The sequence below is a fragment of the Plectropomus leopardus genome, chromosome 22 (assembly GCF_026936395.1).
Source record: "Plectropomus leopardus strain MGB_pleo_1.0 chromosome 22, ASM2693639v1, whole genome shotgun sequence".
In the NCBI taxonomy this organism is placed as follows: Eukaryota; Metazoa; Chordata; class Actinopteri; order Perciformes; family Serranidae; genus Plectropomus; species Plectropomus leopardus.
The window spans coordinates 20,276,159-20,295,211 of NC_142197.1; the positions used below are offsets into that span (position 1 = coordinate 20,276,159).

At 35.4% G+C, this 19,053-nt stretch overlaps 1 protein-coding gene across 3 annotated transcripts in view; it reads left to right on the plus strand.

The window, feature by feature from the left end:
* Positions 1 to 19,053, plus strand: part of plxnc1 (plexin C1) — a 60,468-nt gene that overhangs the window by 20,511 nt on the left and 20,904 nt on the right. For all 3 annotated transcript variants that reach the window (XM_088072713.1, XM_088072712.1, XM_042510989.2), the window contains 8 exons: positions 146 to 292; positions 6,207 to 6,375; positions 7,190 to 7,290; positions 10,504 to 10,579; positions 11,112 to 11,146; positions 11,380 to 11,475; positions 12,011 to 12,174; positions 12,275 to 12,422. In XM_088072713.1, coding sequence (XP_087928839.1) covers positions 146 to 292; positions 6,207 to 6,375; positions 7,190 to 7,290; positions 10,504 to 10,579; positions 11,112 to 11,146; positions 11,380 to 11,475; positions 12,011 to 12,174; positions 12,275 to 12,422 — 936 coding nt within the window. The remainder of the gene's footprint in view (positions 1 to 145; positions 293 to 6,206; positions 6,376 to 7,189; positions 7,291 to 10,503; positions 10,580 to 11,111; positions 11,147 to 11,379; positions 11,476 to 12,010; positions 12,175 to 12,274; positions 12,423 to 19,053) is intronic.

Here is a 19,053-nt window from a genome sequence, read left to right on the forward strand (position 1 = left end):
TCGCAGCTAACTGCAAGTTAAGTTTACAAGCCTTACCCCATTTATTACCAGACAGTGTAAACTGAAATAAACCAAAAATGCCACAGACAATTTTTTCACTTTGCCTTATTTGACCAACTGAGTTCCTGTTTCTGCCTTTGTGCAGGAAAGTGTTGGTCAGCACCTGTTCCTTATGGTGAGCGCTCTCACACAGCAGACAGCAAAAGGACCTGTGGATTGTGTGACAGAGAAAGCTCTGTACACACTCAGCGAGGACTGGCTGCTGTGGCAGGCTCAGGACTTCAGCTCCCTGGTACACACACACACACACACACACACAGCACACTTTCTTACATCTTAGGGCATTTGCACATTTGAGCTGATTACTCAGGTCCAAACAAGGTCATTTAATGTGAGGTGGTTTACTTATTTCACACTCAGGGAATAACTACTGAACTTTGTGGAACATTTGTGTTTTTTGTCTGAGTACGTCAAGTTTTGTTGGTTGTGCTTTCACATGTGGACGTTGTCATTAACACTTCCTAACACTTAGTTCTGTTTTCATGTTTTAGTTTTTAGTTCGGTAAGCTCTGTCTAGTGATAAAATATATATCAAGATACAAATATTCACCGCTAACTTGTTGCTTATTAGCATGTATATTAACTCTTTATCAGCCTTATTCTGCGTGACCATATTCTACAAGTTCTAGGTCATCAACTCATAACCTCCTAATTGAGGAAGTTAGGAAATTGTTGTACATGATTTACAACTTAATATGCTTTGCTCAGTAACTCATCTGAATTGGCTCTATTGAGCTATACAAATCCCAACCCAATCCTTTGTCTTATGTCAGCTATCAATTTAGTTTTTTCTCAGCAAGCCTTAATGCACAGCAACAACAAATCTATAATTTAGGTAGTGTTCCCCTTTAATGCATTCCAAAGCGAATCAGTGGTAGGACATTTCTATTGGATTGATTTCAAAAACTTAAAAAAAAAACCTTCATTGCAACCTCCCTATTAATGAGCATCAATTTAATGGTAGAAATGTGTATCTTATATATAAATAAGTGTTATCCAAAATATATGCACACTACCCCCAATTTTCCAAAACACGCACTTTATCAAAAAAGATGCAATATTATGAAGTTTCCAAATTGTGGTCCTGACTTTTTTCACTCAGTTCCAGGCTTTACTTGATAAGACAACATCCTCAGCGTGTGTGTGTATATATGAGGGATGTTTAACAAATTACGACAGCTTCTCAGTGGACAGCAGTTGGTACTAATTGACTTATACCTCTGTGTATTGTAAGGCCCTTTTTAACATGCAAAATAGTACTTGAAGAAGTTAGACATGGCTTTTACTTACAGCTTGTGTTATCTTTAAAAAATTAATTTCTTGAGCGTTGTGCAACAGAGAAGCTCTGAAATAATTCCTGAAACATAGTTACAACAATAAATATCTGATTATTAAACCTGTTACTTAATAAACAACAAGGGGGAATAGGTCATTTTTTAGTATCTACTTAACAAGTAGTGTTAAAAAAAACTTTATTATGGCTTCTGTTTAGAACATAATTTCAAGGACTCTGTGACAGTTGGTGACAATATATCCTCTGACTTTCACATTATACGTGCTGACATCACCATGTTAATATAGTGATTGTTAGCAAGTTGACTTCTAGCTCAAAGCTGTCAGTGCACAGTGGCTAGCACTGCACAACTTCCTCTTTCATGTATTTTAAGATCCTTGTGAACATGCAGTGAACATGCAAAGTAGCACAGCTTGACATTGCTTTATTTACTGCATGTTTTCAGTACATCATGGGGGAAAAAAACCACTTGTACTTTACACAACAGAGAAGTTACAAAAAAGTTTACGGAACACAGTGACAAAAATATTATTATTATTACTATTATTATTATTATTATTATTATTATTATTATTATTATTATTATTATTATTCATGACCCCATTGCCCAATAAACATTTTTTTTAAGATTGGTTTGATTTTTCACTTTTGTTATATAATATTTATTCACCAATGCAGTACAGCTCTAAAAAAAGACAGGTCTCTATTTCCTGCATGTTGACAGGATGTCTTGTAAATCAAATTTCATGGCAGTTGCACAAAAGAGAAGTTAGGAAAGTTGTAGAAATACTGACCAAAAAAAACCTTGTTGAGATAATTTGAATTTAACCACCTTTCAGCTTATCAAGCACAGAACCACCTTTTATGGATTCTGTTTCAAATTTCATGGTTTCAAGGACCTTGAATACAACTGAAACTGAAAAGCAGTACCTTCCCATCTGACTGAATACTGAACCTGCTCGTTGTTATACATTAAAACCGAAAATGGGAGTGAAAGATCTTTGGTTTTGACAATAAGGGATGTGCTCAGCATGGTGACAGGAAACTAAATATTGAGTAACGCATGGGTTAAGCCTGTTAAGTGTGTGAAGAGGTCCACAGTGTGGAAGTTTTTTTTTTTTACTGAATACTTGCACAACCACTGCTGCTCATTTGCACATATCCTCCAATTTTAATAATCAAATGTCACATGTGCAACAGATGAAGGAGTCGGCAGTCAGTTTTTATAAGTGGGAAGACTCTGCACAATATTGTGCCCCATAATACACCAGATTCTAAATTGTGACAGCATCTGTTTGACGAGGCAGGTACTCACAGCTAGACTAAAACACTTCATTCAAGGAAGTGAAGCGTCTCAGCATTTCTTAGATTAAGCACATCAATGAACCCACTTAAACTGTTGGAACAAGGTTCCTCTCAACACACCCTACCAGAGAAAGTGGTTCCTGACACAAGATGCAGACGAAGATAGTTTATTCTTGGTTATTTTATAATTTGCGCAATATTAGCATAGAAATTAAGTGATGAAATACATAGGAAAAAAACATACATGTTACAATGAGACAAGTGGATAACGATTGAAATGGCAACATGTTTAAAAACAAACTGCAATTTCCATCCATAGACTATGTCCATGAAATCACTGTTTCTCAACATTTTGGATCTTGTGACCCCTCACAATGAAACAATTTCTATTTGTGACCAGTCATCAACACTCACACACGTCGACTACAAAGTAAAATTAAATCTTTTTTTGTTTTATAGTTTCTTAGATCATTCCACCATATTTTTTTAATCTTACAAAAAAATAATGGCATATAAAGATAGATATGAAAAAAACAATGAAGTAGTTACAAATAAGACATATATATATTTTTCTCTTTTGCACAAAATAAGATACCTTTTGATGTAGGTAGTGATTATAAAAAAGCATCAATGGAGGAACTGAGAAAAAAAAAAAAGAGGAAAAAGATCTTGGCATCTAAACTGATTCCAGATTTTGAGTGTCACCTAAAATTAAATCTTGAAGTCATTTTTAGAGACCAGAGGGGGTAGGAACGTCTGAAAAAGTGAATGTCATTTTGTGTAGTAAATGTTGGGAACCACTGCATTAAATGATAATGAATGAGTAAATATAAATCTGAAGTATTAGATGGAAGAACGCATGCACATACAGTATTTTTGCACTTACGTGCATGTGTCTACTTTAGACCCCATTCAGAACCAGACGCTAACTGTGGGTTCAGTACAGGTCAGACACAGCCCAGCCTTGCTCAAGAATCATCTCTATAAGGAATGAACACATGATTTAATGAAAAAAAATGGGAGATGAAATGCATAGAGAGCCAAAACTGGAGCAGAACTTTGTTTTGTGCTTACGTAATCAAACTCTTTGTAATTCTGCGGGTTTGATAGTGAACTTTGTGAAACTGCGGTTACTGGACTCTGTAAATACTGACATAGAAAAATAACTTGTGACATCAGTCTCATGTGACCAGGTGAAATGTGGGTTAAAAGGGCATTCAGAAGCCCTCTTTAAAATGATGACAAACACAAGTTCATGTATAAATTGATTTAATAACCTTAAAGGCCCTAAAAACATATTTTTCAATCAGTATCCTACCCTGAGCGATGGTCCTCGTTCATAAACAAAACCACAGTTTTGTTACATAATTCTGAATTGGTGTTTTATGTTTGAAAAAATAGGGGATGTCACACATTTCGTCGCATTAATCAGTATTTTCGGCAGTATGAAGGAGTATCTGTTGACAGGGCAAAACAATGTGCTGTCACGCAACAATGCAGCCAACTCGTCGTAAATATGCAAGTTATAGTGCCGTAATACATTACAGAAGCACGTCCTGCATTGAAGACTTAGTCGTCAGGGATGCATCAGGACATGCAAGAATTTACATTACAAGAGAAACGCATTTAAATGTGTCACAGACCACCTCAACAAGTACTGTGAGTGACCTGATCACACTGCATATTGGTGATCGTTTACCCTTGTATTTAGCACTGTCCACTTGTGATCTGATTGACCAAGACGCATTTCAAAACTGTCAAGGTTCTGACATTCAAATCAGATCAAACCACACCCTTACGATCCTTAAGGGTTTGTTGTTGTTGTTCTAAACATTGTCTTTATTGTTTTTATGCCATAACAAACCCAGGGCTGAATTGACTAAAAAATGTACAAACGTGATCATATAAATGCCCAATTAGCCTTCTCCCCTTTTCACATTCCCTACTACTCCCCCCTTTAAACCCCGACACACCCATCCCACCCACCAATTCAAGTCTGAGCCTTAATTTCTTTAGCATGAGTGTCTGATAGAAAATAAATAAAAATAAATAAATAGAATAATATAATGATAATAAGCATGTAATAAGTAGAAACAGTACAGAATATCCAAAAAATTAATAATAATACAAATACATTCTTCGTATTATTATTCTTAATAATTATAATAATAATAATACATTTAAATAACAATTCCAACTACAATATACAATTTAGGGGAAAGAGTAGGACTAAGAAAGCAGCAACCATAAAATGAGCTTGATTTACATATACATAACAAATGGTGTTAGTACTAATATGAGTAACAAAGGAGTACTATATTGAGGGCTCTGTTAGAAAACCACCCCAGATCTTTTTCAACTCTCAGGGATTGTCCTTCAGGTTATATATTATCTAGTCTTTCCATTACCCGTAAGTTTTTGCTACCTAAGGATGCTTTTTTTCCCCACATTTTAACATTGATTGTTGCTTATTTTGTCAGTAATATTAAAGTTTTATGAAATAATACAAACCAAGTTTTGAGGGGATTTAATGTTTTAGTATCTAAATATTTTAAGAATCATACTGACTGCAACAGTAATCTCTGCCAATCATTCAGTATTTCACACTCCATATCAACGTGTTTTGAATCTAACAGCCTCTAATGCCCAGCAATTTATAAGACTACACATGTACTACCTGCAAAGACTTAATGTTACATAGGCTGTAGCATATGAATACACATTTGAAGTAGTTGACACATGAACACAAATATCAAATATCAACAAACTCGCAACAGCAATTTATCTGTTGAATTTTTCCGTTTGCTCCTCCAATGAAACACTTGACTCTGTTTCATCTTTAGCACTGTTCTCTCCACTTTAACATTTCCTTCTCTGCCGACAGCATTCATGAAGATTTTAATCTAATCTAACAACCATGTCACTTACTGCTTATTTCAAACCATCAGATGGTCTGTGCATCAGCTGAAAAACAACACAAAGGAAATAAGATGGAGTGTGATAAAACCTTAACTCGTGTAACACTGCTGCGAAAGCCTTTCATGAACCACACCTTCCCTCAAAGATCCCTGCAGCTGTGTTATACTCTGCTACAGTTAATGAAGGATGACATCTGCAGGATCTCTAATATTTTTCTAATGTGTTTTTATATGAAACAGCTGTCGGGTGCATGAGGCTTTGATTAAGGCTTTAAGGTGCTGTTTGCATGATGGGAAATGAGGTTAGCATTAGTGGTTATTTTTTGTGGTTTTTCACAAGTATGAATAGAAACATGCTGCACATGCAGCTGCGTGCATATGCTGGTGTGGTAGCCTTTTAGTCACCATTCACACATTTGCACCCTTTGCATAGGTTCCATAATCTGCAGATATTTGTATATACATGGCAGAATAGTGAGTAAGCATATGAAGAACTGATGAACTTTAGGACATAAATTCAGAGATTATGTCTAAATTTGTCAGAAGAAGATCAGACGAGAGTTATTGGCAATCATTTGTAAATACAGTGACATGTCAGCTTTGTTTGTGTTCTTTTCTGTTGTTTATAGAAGCTTAAGGTGCTGTTTGCAGTGGGCAGTGACGGCGAGGTCAGCGAGCCTCTGGAGGTCAACGCTCTCAGCTGTGACTCAGTAGAGCAAGTCAAAGAGAAAATCCTGTCCACATTCAAGGCCAAGTTTGGTTTCGCTTACAACAGCCCCCTCAAGGATGTTTATATCGGTAAGTAACAGAGCAGTCTCTGTAGCCCTGTGTCTTTAAATACTGGCATTACAATAAAGACTAAAAACAGTTATTAATTGATGTTGGAAACAAGTCAAACAACCTGTCCCAACACGGGCAACATTTATTAAAGAGACAGTTCACCCCCAAAATCACAATAAAACATTTTTCCTCTAACCTGTAATGGATTTTGTGTGAGTTGCAGAGTGTTTGCTATATCAGCTGTCAAGATGTCTGTCTTCTCTCCAATATAATGGAACTAGGTGGCACTCAGCTTGAGGTGCTCAAAGCACCAAAAAAATACAACTGAAAAACTCATGTCTCTTTCCAGAAATCATGACCTGGCTGCTAAAGATAATCCACAGACCTTGTTGTGAGCAGTTTCATGAAGGAACCGAACTATTTTCTTTCTATCGGACTACACCTGCCAACTGTATCATTACGAAAAAAGGCAGACATCTCCATGGCTGATATTGCCAACACTCAGCAACCTACACCAAAACAATCTAGATTGTTAAAAGCACTACAGAAGAAAAATATGTATGTTGGGGTGACCTTTCCCTTTAGGATTCAGTCCCACATTCACTGTCATGGTGGTGCCTTACATGTGTAATAACGTGGCTGAAAATGCTCCCCATCAAATGCACCATTTACTCCTGTTTGAATAACATTAGCAAAAAAAACTACAGTGGATAGCTGTTTAAGAGAAACTACTAAGTCTCTCATTAAAGTCTCACCATATGTTTGTGGCTTGTTTTTAAACAATTATGTCTCAAAAAGATTTTTCACACAGTTTTACTTTTTTTCCCACTAGAGTATGAGAGGGATGGATCATTTGTTCCTCTTCAGGACGTGGATGCAAGCTCTGAGGTTATCGGGGAGGTGACAATGCTCAACACACTCAAACATTACAAGGTGAGAAAAAGGAGTATTTAAAAAGCTCTGTCAGTAGAAGAGGGCTCTCCACTTCTGCCATGTACTCTAATGCAGAAAGTCAGGTAAGTGTGTATGTGTTGTATTGCTGTGTGTGAAACAATCCCCTAAAATGCTGCATGTCAGACCGATCTCACTTAACATGAGAGCACGAGCCTCTGTCAGTTGGCAAAACACCCCTCTCACTTTGACTATTGTCGTTCCTGTCTCCACCGGTCTACGCCACAAGAGAGGAGCATGCAAACATTTTTTTTTTTTTTTTGGTGCCTGTCATATAAATGGCCGATAAGGGCTAATGTGCTACAGCGGCGCAAAACATTTCCATTAGAGGACATGTGCTGCAACTTCGGAAATGATGTCAGTTCAACAATACAGAAAAATTCAGAAAATACAACAATGGAAACATGCTGCAAATAAAACAAATGTGCTGCAGAAAGACAAAAAAACATTAACAGCACACATTCTGCAAATAAAAAGGATGCAGAGTCATAAAGTCATATGCAGTGTGACAGTGCAACAATTCTGAATCTACAGCGGGTTTGCTGTTAATGGTTTGTGTTGTAAATTTGTTTTCACTTTCTGCACATTTCTGTATTTGCATTTGTTTTGGGATTTTTGCATGTGGTATCTTGTCTTAAGCTGCAGCATGATAGAAAGTTAGCAATGGGATTCTAGTCACGTGACCCGAAGACAACATGGCTGTGTAGCTCAATCGCCCTTGCCCATGTTCTTGCCCCGTCCTCCCCAACTGTACTAACTTAACACACTAGTTCAAACTTTCAGTAGGTTTTATACACGGATGATTAACAATGTAGTTACTAAGAAACAAGGGCCGCATTCGGCCAAGCAACCCGACACCGTTCCAAGTGACACAACGAACCTGGCAGCTATGGAGGAGAAGCTAACTAGCACAATCAAGCTAGCCATGGCCAAGCAATGCCAATTCATGGAAGCCAAGTTTACTGAGCTGAACGATGTGCTGGGCAAAATGTCACGATATGTCCACCTGCAGGAAGGATGTTACCAAACTGCAGTCAGATGTTTCACCACTTTCCAAGTGTATGGACACCGCAGAAAAGAACTGTGATGATAACAGATGCAAGATAACAGAGCTGGAAGGAAAGCTTACTGATTTAGAGGACCGGAGACGTTGCAATAACATTTGGATCAGAGGGATACCTGAAGGCACGGAGGGCTCCAGGCCCTTTCAAGTGATTTTCACTTGAAAACTCTCTATCAGTACTGCATTTAAGAGACAGTTATTATTTGTCTGAAAGGTTGTTATGGCAACAGTCCAAACCTGACATCTTTCTAAAGTTAAAAAAAAAATCAAACAAAACAAAACATTATTTATTTAGTTTTTAGTCTGAGTTATCCCAGTTATATGTTATATAACTTTAACCCTCACTGTTGCCCTAACATTTTGGCTACTGTGGTAATTTCATATCAAGTTGTTGGTTGGTAATTCTGTTATCAGGTTGGATAGCTTACTGAATAAGCATTGCTGACTGGGCTCAGCTGCCTTTCTCAGTGCCAGGTGTCTTATAATAAGGTTTTTTGCTGTTGATAGTGAGCGTTTTTTCTTTTACCACTAAGAGTGGTTATGTTTTTGTTTATGATTTTATTTCTAAAGGGTGAGTTATTGTATACAAACAGGTTTGGCGGCAGGGAAATAGGATCTGGTACTTTATGGCCTCTAATGTATATTGTTAATATATTTACTTTCATTTTTCTCATTTTTTTTTCCTTTTGCCTTTATATCTGCGGGCAGAGTTGCAAATAGGGGTGTATGGCTTTTATCAATTACTTTGCCATTGGCTCCCAATTTATTGATCCCTGCCATTTTCTGTCTCTCTTTTTATTATTATTTTTTTTTGTTTAATTTTTATCTTTTTACATTTCCTAAGGCCTAATATAATGTGATGTGGGATTGGGGTGCTGCCAGGAGTGGGGCGGGGGCTGGATGTGGGGGTACTGTTGTGTATTGTTGTGTTGTTGTTTTCTATGTTAAAAATAAAAAAAGATAACAAAAAAATGACAAAATTGGCATGACGGCTTGACAGAAACTAGATTCAAAATGTAAATAACAACCCTTTCATCGCAAATACCTCCCATTATATTTTGAACATGGACATCTTTAATCTAACAGGAAAAAGCTATATAGTTCACGAACAGCAGCGAGAAGAAGCTGTTTTAAATGTGCAAACATTAAGAAGGTGACAGGGCACTTGCACACAAAAACACCAGTATTAGACATAGATAGTCTGCGAGGTGTTATACCCAAACAACAAAAGGCAGATCATCTGACATCAGTTCAACTTCCTCTGAGCTGAATGTGTGAACAAAGTTGTTGGGGACATTACTCAAAAAGATACTTTAACTTTCCTAACTTTAAAATTTGCTGTAAAACTATGAAGACTCATTATTTCCCTTAGGCAACATCATAATTAAATTTTGGCCAACTGAGTCAGTTAATCTTAGTGAGAGGAGATTTGTCATTAAAGCTGCCAAGTTGAGATAATTTCTGTATGAGATAAAAACATACTGGAGGCAGAGTGGTTATAATGGCTTCATAATGGGATCTCTTGTGTGCTCTATGCATCTATCATCCATCAGAGTGGCATCACAGCCAGGGAGAGAAAGACTCCGACACTTGAGTTGTGTGATAACCTGATGGCATGCACTGTCCTGGCCAGCCAAACCACAACTTAAAAAACTTAAATACACTTGATTTGTTAAGCAGGAAACATAGCTGTTGTTGTCAGAGGAAATCCTTGTAATGCCTAATTCTGGAGACATTTCAGATTTAATTGAAGTCGAATTGAGTTTGCTTGAGTTCCTGAAAAGCTGATGTTTCTTGAACATCTCCTTCCAACATGTGGGTCAGAAAACTCAAGTATCTTGGGGAATCTCTGTGGGTGACTGTGGCTTCCTGTTATGTAAACACATAGACAAACCATAAAACAAAACATGGTGAAAGGCAACATTAAAAGCAAGTCTGTAAATGCCAGTTTTTAATGCAACACCTACAGTATATGCAGTCATTTTAGAAATGTCAGCCTCCCAAAGTGCAAAGGCTCAGTGCAGTTGTTTGTTCTCATCTTGTGTTGTTATAGTCAATTCATAGTCTCTTTTGGGACAAAGACTGTAAAATTAGAGGAAATCTCACCTATCAATCTGTTTGTATTTCTGTAGGTGCCTGATGGAGCGACGATCAAAGTGCTTTCTAGAAAAACCCATCCTCCTCTGAGCCCACAAGGAAGTGTGAAGGGTAAGAGCTAAGAGGAAAAACACTGCCTACTCAGCTTTTTTTTTTACTTTGCTTTTCTTTTCAGTTTTTTTTTTTAAACAAGAGTTAGATGAGAAGATAGCACACTCACGTCTGTGCGCTAGTTATGGATTGGGGATTATCATATCTTAGCATAAGGACTGGAAACTGAGAAACAGCCAAGAAAGAAACACTTTGTGGGTCCTGTATACAGTAAAGACTTCTTAAGAACAATATCACTGTGCCTTAGCCAGGCACTTATAATTTGAAATGAACAGACTGACAGTTTAACATCTTTTCCACAGATTAATGCTTCCAATGGGTCTTATCAGTAGGGCTGAGTATCAATTTAAAAAATAATTGCTTTACTAGTAACAAGAAATGTAGTATAGCCATTTTGGTTGCATAGTGGTACGCTGAACTGCCACCTTCACAAATACACAGCACTTGACTACACCACAGATTGTATGGTTTGTACCTGCTAATTGTTTTTTCCTAACGATCATTGTTGTTTTCTGTTCATTTTTCCCTTTAGATGAGGAGAACTTCTCTAGAAAATACTTCCACTTGGTAAGAGGCAGTTTATTTTTTATGATTGCAGAGGTGAATCATCAAATCAGGTCATAAGATAGGAACATTTTAATAAAATTATGTATTATCCGTTCTTTTGATATTCAATTTCAATTCCAAAATAGTAAAACTAAAAAATGGCTCATTTCATTATGTGTAGTGATTTAAAGGTCCTTATACAATCGAATTGAGGTTGACTAATTAAATGGTTGTGTAATTCCTCTTTTCTGCAGATCGATCCTGATATAGACGAGGACCAAAGGAAAAACCCAGAAAGGAAGAAGTTAAAACTGAAGGAAGTGCACCTCACCAAGCTACTCTCCACCAAGGCAAGAGGAACCAGTTGCCTCACTTTACTTCATTAAACACGCACCAGCACTTATAGAACTGATACCTGAATCTCTCCTCGCATGGTTATTTTAACTACCAGCCACAGTGTTAATGTTGTAGCGAAAGCATGCCATTTTTGTGACTCAGGCGGTAAATATGCACCTTGGTAGAGCAGCTGCAGCATCACTGCTCTGTCTGTGTCTGCACAGGATGTGCTCAGGCACAGTATTATTATAGGTTCTATTTTTAGTGTGTACAGTGTGAGTAAACTAGGAGCCTTTATGCAGCCTTTGTAGAATTGATTATAATAAGAGCATGTTTGTCCTATCAGAGACCCGTGAGACACACAACTGAAAAATGCAGCTGAAATGCTAAATAAATAAATAAATAACAGTACAGCTTTCTGGTGACTGTGGGATTGTTTATATAATTGTATATTTATTTTAGAGGAGAGAGAATTCAAACATTTCATCATACTGTTCTGAATTATAAGGTACAGCAGAAAATTATATTACTTTGCTCTCTGTCTCTAAGGTGGCGGTGCATTCATATGTGGAGAACCTGTTCAGATCTATCTGGGGGATGCCGCAGAGCAGAGCCCCGCTTGCTGTCAAATACTTCTTTGACTTCCTTGATGATCAGGCAGACAACATGAAGATCACTGACCCTGATGTCCTGCACATCTGGAAGACCAACAGGTACTGATGGATCATCCAACACTCTATGGAAAGTATGAAAAGTTTTAGTACAGAATTTAATACACATTTTTCTTTCTGACGTTGTTGTCCGACTGCGCAGTTTGCCTCTACGTTTCTGGGTCAACATCCTGAAAAATCCCCAGTTTGTTTTCGACATGGAGAAGACTCCACAACAAGAAAGCTGTCTGTCTGTCATTGCTCAGGCCTTCATGGACTCCTTCTCCCTCAGTGAGACCCAGCTTGGAAAGGTAATGTACAAAACGAATGTCTGATAAATGGCTGGTTTATTATGAAGTAATATCAGGAATGCACGAGAGTTAGAAATACAGTCTTTTCCCAGTGGCACACACACATACAGTCACATTCCTAGTATGAATTTTTTATGGCATACTTTTCTGTGACTTAATAATATTATAATGTATTACAATTCTAATATTTTTTTAATGTCATACCATACAATAAGATTTTTAGTGATTTGTATGGCGTACATTACTGTGACCTCTTTTTAAATACTATAAAACCAAATTCTTTATGACTCACTAACTTGACTTTATGAGGGCATAATGAACTTTGAATTTCATACATACTATAGACATACTATATAATAGCCTTTTTATTATATACTATGTTTTGGAATTAAAATGTTGTCTTACTAAACTATGTTTTATGGCACAATATAGACAATATTAAGTCAAATAATACTGCGACTTTTTTGACATTCTTTAATGACATATAATATTAATTTTGTTTTGGCATACTCTACAACAATTTGTTTGTTTTTTTAAAAACTTTTTTTGGCATAAAATATTACAATTTCTATGGCATTCTTTACTATGTGTGATACCTTTATGACATCTATATGGCATACTATAACAAGAGGTCATAGTATAGTGTGTCATAAGAACTAATGTATTATAATATGTCATTAAAACAATTAAAGTATACTATTAAATTAAAAAAATGCCCTAGTGTAACATACTATAATAAGAGATCCTACTATAGTGGGTCACAAAAAAGTCCCATTTCGGTAATAATACAAAGTCATAGTGTAGAATGTCATAAAAAGTATCATAAGCATTTTGAAAGTATGTCATTAAAAAGCCATATTATCCTACGTCATAAAGCAATGTCATAGTATAGTATGTCAAGCAAAAGTCATAGTATGCTATGAGGTACAAAAAAGTCATTGTATAGTATTTCGTAAAAAAAAGTCATATTATTGTGTGGCTTAAAAAATATCATAGCATAGTATGTCATAGAAGATGTCAAAGTATATTATTTCAGTAACAAGTCCGAATACAAGATATCAAAAAAGGTCCTACTGTATGGTATATCATGAAAAAAATGTCACAGTAGAGTAGGCCAGAAAAGAGTCGTGGTATAGTACATCAGAAAAAGAAAACATGGTATAGTATTTGATTAAATAGGCATAGTATAGTATAGTATCTGATTTTAAAATTAAAAATTTTTTTTAAAAAGTCATAGAATAGTATGTCATATGTCATAAAAAGTCATTGTAAGGTATGTAATAAAAAGAACATTGTATGATATGTCATTTAAAAAATGTCATATAATATGTTGCTGAAAAGTAATCGAAAAAAAAGTCTAAGAATAGCACGCCATATTTTTTTAAAAAAAGTAATCGTATTGTACATTGTCAAAAAAAAAAAAGCTGTAGTATAGTGAGTCATGACAGTCATAGTTAGTATATGGCCATGTACGTTCATGGATACAAGTAATTTGTCAGTACCTTTGAATGTGTATGTATATTGTCTGTGTTTGTGTTTGTGTGTGTATTTATATATACATATATATATATGTGTGTGTGTGTGTTGTTGTTTATTGTTGTTTGATTTGTTTTGATTTCTGCGTGTTTGCCAGTATAGTTGGGAATATTGGGGTGTAGGGTAGGGATTGGGAGGTGTGATGATACTCAGTGGACTGTTACGTTCATATGTTCGGTCACTGGTGATTGTTAATTATTATACTCTTTTGAAATAAAAAAAATAAGAAAAAAGTCATGCTAGATAATGTTGTAAAGAATAACATGGAATAGTATGTCATTAAAAAAGTCATTCTACATTACGAAAATCATATTTTTCAGAAAAACATGACTGTGGTTATATTTTTCAAGGCCTGCCATTACCATTTTTTTCATGCTTGGAAAACTTAAAGAGCTGATTAATGATGAACATTTTCTGGTGATGAACTTTTATGGCACGCTTTTATGGCACGCAACACTACAAGTACACTAAGAATGCTTTTCTCTATGTACATATTTCTCTCTGTGTGTGTGTGTGTGTGTGTGTGTGTGTGTGTGTGTGTGTGTGTGTGTGTGTGAGCCCATGCGTATGTCTATGTTTGTATACTCTATATGTATATGTGTATTTATATGTGTATGTATATACAGTGAATGGTCTTTTTTGATTCGTTTGTGGGGTTTTTGTTTTTATTTTTTGTTTTGTTTTGTATTTTTGTTTGTTTGTCACTTTACTGTCGAAATATGTCATAGTATAATTGTCAACCAAGGAACATGAAAAATGTCATAATATAATATGTCATCCAAAAGGGCCTATAAACATCACAGTATTGTATGTCATCCAAAATGGAACAAAAATGTTGTGGTATAGTATGTTGTACAAAATTTCATAAAAGCATCATGTATACTGTGTCTGTGGCAAAAATGTCAAAACATGCCATGTCAAAAAAAGGGCTGGAAAAAACATTAAACACCATATATAGACACGTTATAGTACTGCACATTGATGGAACAACCAAAAACCTGCAAAAACATCATATTTTTGCATGTTGAAAAAATGACCAAAAATCGCATACTATAGTATGGCAAAAATGTCAAAATATGCCATGTCAAAAAAAGGGCTTGAAACAACGTTATGCAGCATATAGAGACACATCAGAGTGTTGCACATTGATGAAACGACCAAAAAGCTCCAAATATATCATGTTTTTGCATGTTGAAAAAAATGACAAAAAATCGCATACTATAGTATGGCAAAAATGTCAAAATATAAACCGTCGAAAAAAGTGCTGAAAACATTGTTAAACAGCATATAGAGACACGTCATAGTGTTGCACATAGAAGAAACGGCCAAAACCCTCCAAAAACATCATATTTTTGCACGTTGAAAAAATGATCAAAAATCGCATACTATAGTATGGCAAAAATGTCAAAATATGCCATGTCAAAAACAGGGCTGGAAACAACGTTATGCAGCATATAGAGACACGTCATAGTGTTGCACATAGAAGAAACGGCCAAAACCCTCCAAAAACATCATATTTTTGCACGTTGAAAAAATGACCAAAAATCGCATACTATAGTATGGCAAAAATGTCAAAATATGCCATGTCAAAAACAGGGCTGGAAACAACGTTATGCAGCATATAGAGACACGTTATAGTGTTGCACATAGAAGAAACGGCCAACAACCTCCAAAAACATCATATTTTTGCATGTTGAAAAAATGACAAAAAATCGTATACTATAGTATGGCAAAAATGTCAAAATATACCATGTCAAAAAAAGGGCTAGAAACAACGTTATGCAGTATATAGAGACACGTTATAGTGTTGCACATAGAATAAACGGTCAAAACCCTCCAAAAATATCATATTTTTGCACGTTGAAAAAATGACCAAAAATCACATACTATAGTATGGCAAACATGTCAAAATATGCCATGTCAAAAAAAGGGCTGGAAACAACATTATGCAGCATATAAAGACACGGTATAGTGTTGCACATAGAATAAACGGCCCAAACCCTCCAAAAACATCATATTTTTACACGTTGAAAAAATGACAAAAAATCGCATACTATAGTATGGCAAAAATGTCAAAATATGAACCATCCAAAAAAGTGCTGAAAACATTGTTAAACAGCATATAGAGACACGTTATAGTGTTGCACATAGAAGAAACGACCAAAAACCTCCAAAAACATCATATTTTTGCACGTTGAAAAAATGACCAAAAATCGCATACTATAGTATGGCAAAAATGTCAAAATATGCCATGTCAAAAAAAGGGCTGGAAACAACGTTATGCAGCATATTGAGACACGGTATAGTGTTGCACATAGAAGAAACAACTAAAAACCTCCAAAAACATCATATTTTTGCACGTTGAAAACATGACCAAAAATCGCATACTATAGTATGGCAAAAATGTCATAATATGCCATGTCCAAAAAAGTGCTGAAAACATTTTTAAACAGTATATAGAGACACGTTATAGTGTTACACATAGAAGAAACGACCAAAGACCTCCAAAAACATCATATTTTTGCACGTTGAAAAAATGACAAAAAATCGCATACTATAGTATGGCAAAAATGTCAAAATATGAACCATCCAAAAAAGTGCTGAAAACATTGTTAAACAGCATATAGAGACACATTATAGTGTTGCACATAGAAGAAACAACCAAAAACATCATATTTTTGCACGTTGAAAAAATGACCAAAAATCGCATACTATAGTATGGCAAAAATGTCAAAATATGCCATGTCAAAAAAAGGGCTGGAAACAACATTGAACAGAATATAGATACACGGTAAGTGTTGCACATACAAGAAACGACCAAACACCTCCAAAAACATCATATTTTTGCATGTTGAAAAAATGACCAAAAATCGCATACTATAGTATGGCAAAAATGTCAAAATATGCCATGTCAAAAAAAGGGCTGGAAACAACGTTATGCAGCATATAAAGACCCGTTATAGTGTTGCACATAGAAGAAACGACCAAAGACCTCCAAAAACATCATATTTTTGCACGTTGAAAAAATGACAAAAAATCGCATACTATAGTATGGCAAAAATGTCAAAATATGCCATGGCAAAAAAGGGTTGGAAACAACATTATGCAGCATATAAAGACCCGTTATAGTGTTGCACATAGAAGAAACGACCAAGGACCTCCAAAAACATATTTTTGCATGTTGAAAAAATGACCAAAAATCGCATACTATAGTATGGCAAAAATGTCAAAATATGCCATGTCAAAAAAAGGGCTGGAAACAACATTAAACAGCATATAGAGGCACGTTATAGTGTTGCACATAGAATAAACGGCCAAAACCCTCCAAAAACATCATATTTTTGCACGTTGAAAAAATGACCAAAAATCGCATACTATAGTATGGCAAAAATGTCAAAATATGCCATGTCAAAAAAAGGGCTGGAAACAACGTTATGCAGCATATTGAGACACGTTATAGTGTTGCACATAGAAGAAACAACTAAAAACCTCCAAAAACATCATATTTTTGCACGTTGAAAACATGACCAAAAATCGCATACTATAGTATGGCAAAAATGTCATAATATGCCATGTCAAAAAAAGGGCTGAAAACATTTGTAAACAGTATATAGAGACACGTTATAGTGTTACACATAGAAGAAACGACCAAAGACCTCCAAAAACATCATATTTTTGCACGTTGAAAACATGACCAAAAATCGCATACTATAGTATGGCAAAAATGTCATAATATGCCATGTCCAAAAAAGTGCTGAAAACATTTTTAAACAGTATATAGAGACACGTTATAGTGTTACACATAGAAGAAACGACCAAAGACCTCCAAAAACATCATATTTTTGCACGTTGAAAAAATGACCAAAAATCGCATACTATAGTATGGCAAAAATGTCAAAATATGAACCGTCCAAAAAAGTGCTGAAAACATTGTTAAACAGCATATAGAGACACGTTATAGTGTTGCACATAGAAGAAACAACCAAAAACATCATATTTTTGCATGTTGAAAAAATGACCAAAAATCGCATACTATAGTATGGCAAAAATGTCAAAATATGCCATGTCAAAAAAAGGGCTGGAAACAACATTAAATAGCATATAGAGACACATTATAGTGTTGCACATAGAAGAAACGACCAAAAACCTCCAAAAACATCATATTTTTGCATGTTGAAAAAATGACCAAAAATCGCATACTATAGTATGGCAAAAATGTCAAAATATGACATGGCAAAAAAAGGGCTGGAAACAACATTAAACAGAATATAGATACACGGTATAGTGTTGCACATACAAGAAACGACCAAACACCTCCAAAAACATCATATTTTTGCATGTTGAAAAAATGACCAAAAATCGCATACTATAGTATGGCAAAAATGTCAAAATGTGCCATGTCAAAAAAAGGGCTGGAAATAACGTTATGCAGCATATAAAGACCCGTTATAGTGTTGCACATAGAAGAAACGACCAAAAACCTCCAAAAACATCATATTTTTGCATGTTGAAAAAATGACCAAAAATCGCATACTATAGTATGGCAAAAATGTCAAAATATGCCATGTCAAAAAAAGGGCTGGAAACAACATTAAACAGAATATAAATACACGGTATAGTGTTGCACATACAAGAAACGACCAAACACCTCCAAAAACATCATATTTTTGCACGTTGAAAAAATGACCAAAAATCGCATACTATAGTATGGCAAAAATGTCAAAATATGCCATGTCAAAAAAAGGGCTGGAAACAACATTGAACAGAATATAGATACACGGTAAAGTGTTGCACGTAGAAGAAACGACCAAAAACCTCCAAAAACATCATATTTTTGCACGTTGAAAAAATGACCAAAAATCGCATACTATAGTATGGCAAAAATGTCAAAATATGCCATGTCAAAAAAAGGGCTGGAAACAACATTAAACAGCATATAGAGACACGTTATAGTGTTGCACATAGAATAAACGGCCAAAACCCTCCAAAAACATCATATTTTTACACGTTGAAAAAATGACCAAAAATCGCATACTATAGTATGGCAAAAATGTCAAAATATGCCATGTCAAAAAAAGGGCTGGAAACAACATTA